Genomic DNA, 12,107 nt, shown 5'->3' with positions numbered 1-12,107 from the left:
ACCCTGTATAAGATGTAATCAAACCAACGGTTCTAAGTCTTGTTTTTATTGCCTTTTGTTTTTTGCGCTCGAGATGAGCAATTTTTTTTGTTATATTTTTTGGGCTGCAAGTAAACTCCGTTGGTTTGATTCTGTCTCTTTTTTTTTCGATCGCGAACGTGTCAACACACGGGTACACATAAAAAAGTGATTAAACAATCAATAACCGAAATTGTATAAATTCAATTGTATAAATTAAATGAAATCAAAACCCAATTATAAAAACATTTATAATTTACATTGTGAAAGAAATTGAAATAAAGATCATAAAACCCAATTATAAAAACGCTTATAATTTACATTGGCGACCGTGACAGGACTTTTTGCAATTTTAATAGTGGTTATTAATCTCCAATTTGTTAAAAAATCTAAATATTACCCACGTGTGGTAATCATTTTTTCTTATTAAGTTTGTAATCATTAGTGTACGCGTGTGTACATTTCTTCCAGATAGCTATTCTGTGGACTGTCGTACGTATATACTCTTGTGCAATTGGTGGTTCTCGGTTTAGGTCCGCTAACCTCAAATCAGAACCTCGTGTCCGCATCAAGGTCGTGCTCGACATTTAAAATAACAACAACAAGATACCTTTACTTGTTGATTGTATATACTTTCGCTTTTATTGTTTTTGGTTAATTTGTAACCATAATGTGCGCGTGTGAATACTTTTTCTAACCAGCTATATAGCTAACGTGTGCTAACCATTATAATATATCGTACATCTATATATATATTACCTATGTACTATCGTACGTATATACTCTTGTGCAATTGGTGGTTCTCGGTTTAGGTCCGCTAACCTCAAATCAGAACCTCGTGTCCGCATCAAGGTCGTGCTCGACATTTAAAATAACAACAACAAGCTATCTTTACTTGTTGATTGTACATACTTTCGCTTTTATTGTTTTTGGATAATTTGTAACCATTAATGTGCGCGTGTGAATACTTTTTCTAACCAGCTATATAGCTAACGTGTGCTAACCATTATAATATATCGTACATCTATATATATATTACATATGTACTATCGTACGTATATGCTCTTGTGCAATTGGTGGTTCTCGGTTTAGGTCCGCTAACCTCAAAATAGAATCTCGTGTCCGCATCAAGGTCGTGCTCGACAATTAAAATAACAACAACAAGCTATCTTTACTTGTTGATTGTACATACTTTCGCTTTTATTGTTTTTGATTAATTTGTAACCATAATGTGCTCGTGTGAGTATTGCTCCTAAACGGTTATATATCTAAAGTGTGCTAATTTTAATAATATCGTACATCTGTACATATATACTATATACTATCGTACGTGTGTACTATTGTGCATTCTATGGTTCTCGGCTTAGGTTCTGCTAAGCGCCAAATAGAACCTCGTGTCCGCATCAAGGTCACGCTGAACAATTACAACAACAACAACAAGTTAACTTACTTGTTGATTACTGGTTAATATTTGCTTCCAATCAGTAAGTGGGCGGATTCGTCAACGTCGCGTCTGACAACAACCACCGTAAGAGCAGTTCAATTTCGGAAAGTTCGCTGCTGTTATTGTGACTTTTCGACTTCGTCAAATCCCTTGCTGTTCTCAAGTATCTACAACTGTTTCAATGGCAACGGCAGAGCCAACCACTACGGCAGAACTGTCAGAACTAAAACAACAGCGAGCCTCGACGAAAGCGAGCATTTCAAGGATCAAGACGTTCGTCAAAGGAAAGAGTAATTCGCTCTCACAACCAGAACTGAAATGTCGACTAGGTATTTTAGAATCATATTTTAAACAAATCTTAGCTTTTCAGACGTTGATCGAGAAATTAGATGCAACTGACTCAGCTAGAGATGAATTAGAAGACCTATACGTTTCCACCAAAGTATTAATCATGTCTCAACTGCAGGAAGAGGCCCACAATGCATCAGTGCTAGACGTAACAGCAATGATGCCCACCTCAAGTAAAAAAATTACCACTGTTAAAATTACCTACATTCAGTGGTAAGTACTCGGATTATAACAATTTTATTAATTCGTTTCTCCAAATCATAGATCGCGAAATATACCTCACAAATATTGAAAAATTTAATCACTTGCTGAACTGCCTTACTGGTCAAGCTCTAGAGACAGTACAGGCATTTCCTATTTCGAATGAAAACTATCCAAAGGCTCTGGATAGGCTTAAATCGCGCTATTCCAATAATAGCCTAATCTTCGCCGAAAATATCGCGACACTATTTGATCTACCAGCAGTATCGGGTCAGTCAAGCCAACAACTCCGTAGTCTGGTAAACAATGCATCCGCTTTGTATGGTTCACTCTGTTCGCTAGGTACAGAGAAACAAATATGTGAGGCTCTACTTATCTCGCTAATCATGCAAAAAACGGACGCAATTACACGTAGGAAATGGAATGAATCGCGTAACTTTGACACATTACCCAGTTGGGAAGATTGCTCAAAATTGTTGGATAGACATTGCCAGTTTCTCGAATCACTTGACAGTGGAAACGGCAATCAGTCATCATCACAACGTAAACCTAATAGTCTTAACTCCAAGACTAACAGACGCTCAAAACAATACGCATTTGTTGCATCTACATCTAGCAATTCTTGCTCATTTTGTTCTAGCAATGAACACCTAATACAGAATTGTCATCGTTTTAAGGCACTGGAGGTGGTTCAAAGGTTTGAAAAGGTGAAGAGCCTAAAACTCTGCATAAACTGCTTATCGCCACGCCATCATGTGGTTAATTGTACATCAACGTTTAAATGTAAGGTTTGCGCAAAGCCACATCACACTCTCTTGCATCATTCGCAATTGCCAACGAATATTAAGAGCGCGGGATCATCACGACGCACAGAACACGCTGCTATGCCCAACGACAACGTTGCCAGCCATCCCCATCTTAATATGTCATCGGCCGAGCAAATAATTCTTGCCACTGCATTGGTTTTAGTGAAGGATTCATCGGGAAGTTATCAAGTGGGTAGAGCCTTACTTGATTCATGCTCTCAGGTCAACTTCATAACGGAGGAGTTTTCAAAGAAGCTTAGTTTAGCAAAACATAAACATCGGTTGCATGTTTCCAGTATTGGTAGTTCGTTGACCAACATTAAGTATCAGACGTTCACATCAATCAAATCTCGTCATTCAAATTTTGAACTTGCTTTAAACTTTGGTATTACGAATCACATCGCATATCAACCAAGTTCTGAAATCGATATATCGTCGTGGAAGGTTCCACCAAATACACCTCTCGCCGATGAGCAATTCTTTAAATCCAAGCGCGTTGATCTTTTGCTTGGAGCTGAAAGTTTCTTTGATATTTTGTCTGTCGGTCAAATCAAACTAGGTGAAAATCTTCCAGTACTTCAAAAAACACTATTAGGATGGATTGTATCTGGCAAGTACAAGGGTCAGCCATTTGCATCACCAGCAGCAAAATGCCTATTATCAGTTGAAGATACAGTCTCCGATCAATTAGAAATGATGTGGAAGATAGAGGAAGTGCAATCGGCTTCAAAGTCATGGTCACCAGCACATGGTGCGTGTGAGTCATTATATCGTGAAACGGTCCACCAAAATGCGATGGGAAGAATTGTCGTTCGGTTACCATTCAAAGATTCGCCAGATTGTCTTGGTTTGACACACAATATCGCCTTACGCCGTTTTTGTTCTGTAGAACGGCGATTGTCATCTAATCGTGCACTGAAGCAAGACTATCAAGAATTCATGAAACAATATCGAGAGCTCGGACACATGACGCGTGTTGAGACTCCGAAAACCAACGAACCTCATTATTATATCCCTCATCACTGTGTTTTAAAACCGTCGAGCACTTCGACCAAGCTGAGGGTGGTTTTTGATGCGTCATGTCCAACAACTTCGCAACGTTCATTAAATGATATTCTACTGGTCGGCCCGACAATTCAGCCGGAGTTATATTTGTTGCTACTTCAATTTCGTTTGCACCGATATGCCTTGACGGCTGACATTGTTAAGATGTACCGACAGATACTGATAGATGAACCAGATCGAAAATTCCAATATATTTTTTGGCGAGATACGGAGTCCGATCCTGTTAGTACTTACGAGTTGAATACAGTCACTTATGGTACTGCATCAGCACCTTTTCTAGCAACCAGGAGTTTGCAGTATTTGGCGGACAAATTTGAAACACAATACCCAATAGGCGCTGCACTCATTAAATCATCGTTCTTTGTCGACGACTTCTTAGGTGGAGCAGATTCCATTGATCAACTCACCAATATCAGACATCAGTTAACGGCCATTCTACAGAAGGGTTGCTTCGATCTTGACAAATGGCATTCAAACCATCATGACTTCATCAGCGATACTACAACAAAGAGTTTGAATCTTGATACAGATACAGTCACCAGCGCCCTAGGCATCAAGTGGCACCAAATGCAAGATGTTTTCCTATTTTCGTTCAATGCGCAACCAGGTCAAATTGTAACAAAACGCACCATTTTATCCCTTGCGTCTTCATTATTCGACCCGCTTGGATTACTAGCACCGATCATACTCGTAGCAAAAATTATGATGCAAGAATTGTGGCTTTTGCGTGTGGACTGGGACGAGTCAGTCCCTCAAAATCTTCACTCAGCTTGGAAAACATTTATTCAAGATCTTACAACGCTTTCATCGGTTAAGGTGCCGAGATACTGCCTATCCATAAACTATCAACAGGTTGATGTACACGGCTTCTGTGACGCTTCAATACGCGCATATGGTTGCTGTATATTTCTCCGATCACAAAACACATCAGGTAAGGTGACGGTCAGGCTATTCACTGCAAAATCCCGTGTGGCACCTATAAAGCGGAAGTCGCTACCTAAACTAGAACTCTGTGGTGCCTTACTTCTTGCCAAACTGTATCAGAAGGTCCAACCAATATTTGCGCAATTTAAGGGTGAAACGTTTTTTTGGACTGATTCACAGATTGTATTACATTGGTTGAAGCAGCACTCATCAACCCTGTCTGCATTCGTTGGCAATCGAGTAGCGGAAATTCAAGATATTACCGCAAATGGGCAATGGAGACACGTTCCTACCCAATCCAACCCGGCAGATGTTGTGTCGCGCGGCTGTAACATCCGCCAATTATCAGAGTCTTGTTGGTTTACGGGGCCGGAATTTTTGTTACTCGCTGATAAATACTGGCCGCATTTGAAATGTCACAACCTGGATATGGAAGAAGTCAATAAAGAGACGCGAAAGGTTGTATTCGTTAACACAAATGAAGACAACTACGTATTACAGGTATTGTCAAGATATAGTTCATACACTAAGATGCTACGAGTAATAGCGCAGGTACAGCGTTTCTATCATGTAACCAAGAATAAATTGACGAACGGAGAATGTACCCTCCAACCTATTCAGCTACAAAAGGCATTGCACTGTATTATTTGGGTCATCCAACAGCAATTCTTCGAAATTGATATACAACGCCTACAACGAGGGAACCCAGCCGAAGGTACATTAAAGCATCTAAATCCCTTCCTGGACAATGTATTCGGTTATCAATTACTAAAGGTGGGAGGTCGCCTCGAGCTGAGTGACATCTCAGTAGGCCAACGTCACCCTATTTTGTTGCCGAAGGGCTGTTATTTTGTGGAACTTTATGTTCGGCATGTACACTTGTGCAACTATCATGCAGGCGCAAAGGCACTAATTGCCCTTACTCGACTAAACTTCTGGATAATTAATATTCGAGAAATTGCACGCCGAGTCGTGCACTCGTGTATTCACTGCGTGCGTTATAAACCCAAACTACTTAATCAAATGATGGGTAATCTCCCAATCGAACGCCTCACTCCAAGCCGTCCATTCGCGCGTACTGCGGTAGATTTTTGCGGTCCGATATTAACGTATCTCCGAATTCGGGGACGGGTTCCATATAAGACCTATATAGCCGTGTTCGTTTGTTTGTCTACAAAGGCAGCTCATCTAGAAGCCGTGTCAGACTTATCTACGGAGGCATTTATTGCAGCACTGAAAAGGTTAATCGGTAGACGAGGGTTACCATCAGACATCTATTGCGACAACGCCACGAACTTCGTTGGGGCTAACAACAAACTAGCAGAGTTAAAAAGAATGTTTTTCGAGAAGTCTAATCAAGTGATGCTGCAGACCTTTTGCAGCAACCAATTCATAAATTTCAATTTTATACCGCCCCGAGCACCTCACTTTGGAGGTCTATGGGAAGCGGCTGTAAAAAGCGCGAAAGGCCATCTGTATCGAACATTATCAAATACTCGATTCACCTTTGAGGAGCTTGGAACAGCACTGATTGAAATCGAAGCTATCTTAAATTCGCGACCAATCACACCTCATTCTTGTGACCCGAGCGATTATGAAGCGCTAACGCCGGCACATTTTCTTATCGGTGGGCCGCTCAAAACTTTATCTGAACCAAGTCCTCAGTATGAAGCTGCTTCATTAATTGATAAATGGTCTCGTATAACCGCAGTCAAACATCACTTCTGGCGCAGATGGTCTAGAGACTATCTGAATGAGCTGCAGATACGCACCAAATGGACAGAAGAACAGTCTAACATCACCGAGGGGGCTCTGGTTATAATCCATGAAGACAATATGCCTCCACTACGCTGGTTGATGGGCCGAATCGTGCATTGCATCAGGGGTCCAGATAATTTGGTTCGTGTTGTTGATGTGCAAACCCCAAAAGGAGTAATACGCCGTCCAATCCACAAACTCGCACTATTACCAATTGAAAATCCTTTCAAGGGGGGCGGGATGTTAGAGCGGTTAAAGTCAAATTGTTAATATTGTAGGATTCTGTAGAATTATTAATTGATGTGTTATATGATTTATATATTATAATTTATTATATTTTAATCTATTGTAAATCATATTGTATAATTAAATTATTATAATTAATATATTATATAATTCATATATATATATAATATTTTATATGGTTAATATATGGTTAATTAATTTATCTAACTAACCCTGTATAAGATGTAATCAAACCAACGGTTCTAAGTCTTGTTTTATTGCCTTTTGTTTTTTGCGCTCGAGATGAGCAAATTTTATTGTTATATGTTTTGGCTGCAAGTAAACTCCGTTGGTTTGATTCTGTCTCTTGTTTTTCGATCGCGAACGTGTCAACACACGGGTACACATAAAAAGTGATTAAACAATCAATAACCGAAATTGTATAAATTCAATTGTATAAATTAAATGAAATCAAAACCCAATTATAAAAACGTTTATAATTTACATTGTGTTAAAGAAATTGAAATAAAGATCATAAAACCCAATTATAAAAACGCTTATAATTTACATATAGTTTGTATGATTATTTTACTATTGATCATGGATTTATAAAATAATTTCTGTAATTAATTTCTTCTTAATTAAAATTAATTGAGGGTAATGACTTTGCCACACTGTCGTTGTTTTTTTCCTACCAAGCTGGAAGAAATTTATTAAAAACGAATACTCAGTATTCGTAATTTCTTCGATTTTATGTGGATTTTTTACAATTTCAATTATCCTTTCTAAAGAATATATGCTCACATTATTCTTCATATATTTACAAACTAATTCATAATGATCTAATCTTTTTCTAAATAATAAGATAAAACTATATTTAATACGTATTAAATATGTATTAATACTGCATTCGTTTTTTTACTATCATTCTCATTGATCTATTAATTATTATTTTTTAATTCATTATACTATTAAATATTTCACTTACCTTAAGTGCCTCAATAGCGATTTGTATTGCTGGTTCAGTATCAATTAACTCAAATGAAGATTTGTTACCCAAACGATTCAGGGCGTGTTTAAGTATAATCATTTCCTCTTGCATTTTGCGGGCTGCAGCTGCATTTTCACTCCACATCAGTAATTCTTCCCAAGCACAAAGTAAATCTGAAAATTAAAAATAATGAAAAATTAGATATATAATACAAACAACTAAACTTAAAGTAAATTAGTTAACTAATTACTGCATTAACTAAAATATTATATATATTTACTATATAATATTAACAAAAACTAAATAAAATTACATAATTTTAAAAAATTAATTTATTATTAAAAATAAAAAACAATAAAAAAAGAAAAGCTACAACCATAAAATTAAACTTCTCTAAGAAAGTTTAAAAATTTATAAATTTAATACTTAAATTGCAACTGCTAAGATACTCCGCTTTGAAACAAAGTAGCCAGCACTAGCGGAAGTTAGTCAATAAAATTTACAGTGGATTGTGCAAATCCCAACATCTTCCATTAATAAACTTCCTAGAGTTGCTTACTGGTCTGTGAAATCGTAGAGAAACTTTTTCATTTTCCATCCAAAAGTTTTCAGTGCGCAATTAATTAGAGTTTCGTGGATTACAGGTAAGACGCAACTGGGAAATCAATTGTTGGAAAATACAAATTGCTCTAAGGCGGCTACAGAAATTATTTTCATATTTATAGTTGACTGCTTTTATATTAGTACTATGGGTTTAGCTATTTTAGATTTGTTCACTAAAATCTACTAAAGTCAGATTTTAGTGCACTTTTATAAATTCTTGAAGAAAAATAATATGACTTCAGAACAAATAGAAATTCTTGGAGTCAATTGTTGGATACAACAGGAACGAACTTTTTTAATAACCAAAATTATGACATCAAAGCAATTAAAACTGTGTATTAGAAAAAACCGAAAAGAAGTTTTACAAGAAGGGTTGTAATCTTTGAACATGATGATAATAAGCATTTTACTTTTGAGGATCCAGAAATGTTGAAAATTTGTGCCAAATTAATCATTGGTTTCTTAACTAGAAAAGGAAATGTTCATTACTACCTTTTAAATATGGGATTTCAAAACATTTAAATAGTAGATTCTGTAAAACGCAGAGTAAAAACTCCGTCCATCTTATCTGTTCGTTTTCTAAGATTGCTAGCATATGAGTACAGCATATGACCTTGATTGAGTCTTATGAGGGTGATTTTGATCTAAGATTGCTAGGACATGAGTACAGCAGTTCTATACGGCCTTGATTGAGTCTTATGAGGATGATTTTGACCCAAGTGACGATGTCATGTCACTTTTGGCATGGAGAGCTGCTGGCTTAAAAGACTCTCTTTAGAGATAACTCAATATAACTCAAAGGTTGCACTGAAACATAGTCCCTTCTAATAATATATAACTATTTAGAAGGTAAAAAGGCTAAAAAAGGTTAATCACGAAAATTATTATAACAAATACTCCAAGACTTTGAGTCTCTACAGAAATTATACCAATTGATTGCATGAAGAAGTTATTATATTTGTAGTTATTCCTTATATAAACTTTGATCATAATGGAAAAATTATTTCTTAAAATTGCTTTAATGATTTAATCTTGTATAAACAATTATAATTTAGTTATTTGTACAAAAAATAAAGATGATTTTTCTATAAAGCTCTTTTTTATAACTATAACTATGTAGGGTATTTTTAAGTATCTCTAGACTAGTTTATATGTTATTGTTTTCATAATGCAAGCACTGCATCTATCTAAATGTTATAACTACTATCTTTTGTTGTTTCATGAAATCGAAAGTTTATTCAGTTCAATCACTCTAAACTAGCGTACAAAGATAAAAATGCGAGTAAAATAAATAGTTTATAAAGATAATAACAATAAATTGTTTCTTGTTTTGGTTTTCTTGTTCAAAGCTCAGCGAAGTAAAAATTTTTGATGAACACATTAAAGGCAATTATGTAAAACAACTTAATCACATTTAATGATTTGAGTTTTATATTAAGATTCAATAAATAAAAAGATATTAAAGAAAAGTAGGGAAAAGTTTTCTCAGATACATTTAAGTATCTTTAAACAATTTAAGTATGGAATGAATGATGCAATGTAAAACAAAGCTCAATGAACAAAAAAATTTGTTTGATTTATTTATGTGTGAAAATCCAACAAATTTGTAAAATACTAAAGAAACTAAAAATATATATAGTTCAATCACATCAATAATATTTTTGGGCAATATATAAACTGTTCAATAATAATTATATGAAAGAGAATATTGATAGTGTAAGATTTGAGATTTGTCTTTTGCAACAAAGCTTCCATACGAGGATCACTATTTTAATCGCTTATAGTAATAATAATAATTAATACTAATAGTAAAAACAATAATTTTCCATTGAGAATGTCTTAATGGCTTTTCAAAATATTATCCTTAATGATGTTTACAATTTTGCGTGCGTTAAAGTAATTTATATTATTTCATTACACTTGAGAAATATCCAAAACATAAGGATGTCAAATCAAATCTCGTAGATCGACAAATATCGGTTTCCACAGGACTTGTATTTGATTTATTAAAAATTTTTTAGAAGTCATTGGGTGCCTAAGCAGGACTGACTATAGAGCTAATATCCAACCTATTCGATGTTTTGAATTTTCAGTCACTTGTTTGTTAGAGAATTATAGGAATATTCCTTTTTAATGGCTTTTTAGTCACTACATGCAATATTTTATTTAGTTTGGTAACTCCAGCGTTATATAAACTTTTTTAAGCATAACAATTATATATTATGCCATGTTGATTATATTGTCAATATTTATCTTTTAAAGTGACTAAACAAAAGGATTCCAGTTTATATGATAAAATGGAGGTATCAACAACTGGAACCTAATAGTGGCAATTTAAATTAGTGGTTCCCAACCGTTAATCAAATTTAATAGGTATGGGTATATAGTTTGTAGTTTGTCCACTGAGATCTCACTTATTAGAAAATAAGCACAAAAAATTTCCAAGGAATTATATTCCAATTTTATAGCATATATAATATACCTATGCACATAAAGCATATTAAAATAATCATACAATTTATTAAGTTTAAACTTTGTGGTCCCTATTAAAACCAAAAATATCATAATGATCCTTAGTCAAAAACAGGTTGGGAACAATTGATTTAAATAGTGACTATAGTAGTTCGCCAATGAACTATGCATGGCATATTTGTAACTAATTAACATCACAGTAAGCATGTATTTAGATTTTAAATCGATCGAGCTGTAAACTTTGTCTATAGCTAGTCAAAATTCATTTCATAACACATAACACTGGAACCATACAAACGGTACATGCATGCATGTATGGTTCGAGTTAAAGATAACTAATTTGAATGAAAATATAATATAATTTTAATGTAAGCAAAATAATATTGTAGTATATATTAAAATATGTTTAACGCGACGAAAAAAAAATTATATTTATATGTAATTTAAATATAATATTCAAATATATATAAATTATATTTAATTAAATTAATTATTATCTGAAAGCGATTAAATAATAAAAATAATAAGTGAAAGTGAAAATGTAAGAGTAACCATGAAGTTGATCTCTAGTAAATATTAAACATCTATGAAACACAATATTATTAATTTAGTTTTTTGTTGCATTTCTGAGAACTAATAAAATTATTTCTATATAATTTATAATAACTAATATTATTTCTGTATAGTTTTATTTATGTAAATTTAATAGCAAAAGTAAATATTTTTATCTATTTAAAAACAGATTTCCATTTAAGGTGTATAACATAAAACAATTTTCATTTGAATGTCGTAGCTTTATACTTTAGACATCTGTATACTTTTTTTTCAAATAATTTATTTTTATGTGAATAAAGTGATGGGTTTTATTAGGCGTATTCCACATTTTTTTTTATAGTTTGTATTTCCAGTTAAAATATTTATGAATTACTCTAATTTAGGAAGATTTCATCAACAACATGTGTTGTTACATCAAGTAAATCATATAATATGTTAAATTAGATACGGATTTCTTCTCTATTGCGACTTTACAAAATCCTGCGAAATCAATAAACTTTCAATGTTGACAGTCAGGTAAATAATCTTAAATTTACATTTAAGAAGAAAATAATTGTAATGCTGATGTTAGTCTCTCCAGACATTGGCCTTGAATGATTTTCTACTGATTTAAATAGTAGCTGATATAGAATTTCGAAAAGGTTCGAATGCAATTGAATTGTTCCTTAGCTACTAAAGGTAAAGATTGAAACATACA

The 12,107-nt window shown here is 34.1% G+C and overlaps 1 protein-coding gene across 1 annotated transcript; it reads left to right on the top strand.

Moving 5' to 3' along the window:
* Window positions 1–1,913: 1,913 nt before the first annotated feature.
* On the top strand, window positions 1,914–7,658 carry LOC119681730. The gene is made up of 4 exons (XM_038094999.1): window positions 1,914–1,983; window positions 2,075–3,337; window positions 3,413–6,806; window positions 7,655–7,658. Exons 1-4 carry the CDS (start codon window positions 1,914–1,916, stop codon window positions 7,656–7,658), a joined length of 4,731 nt encoding a protein of 1,576 aa, XP_037950927.1.
* Window positions 7,659–12,107: the final 4,449 nt, after the last annotated feature.

The sequence above is a fragment of the Teleopsis dalmanni genome, chromosome 1 (assembly GCF_002237135.1).
Source record: "Teleopsis dalmanni isolate 2A chromosome 1, ASM223713v2, whole genome shotgun sequence".
Lineage (NCBI taxonomy): Eukaryota > Metazoa > Arthropoda > Insecta > Diptera > Diopsidae > Teleopsis > Teleopsis dalmanni.
The sequence above is the reverse complement of the archived record's forward strand: the minus strand, read 5'-3'. Positions and strand labels throughout refer to the sequence as shown.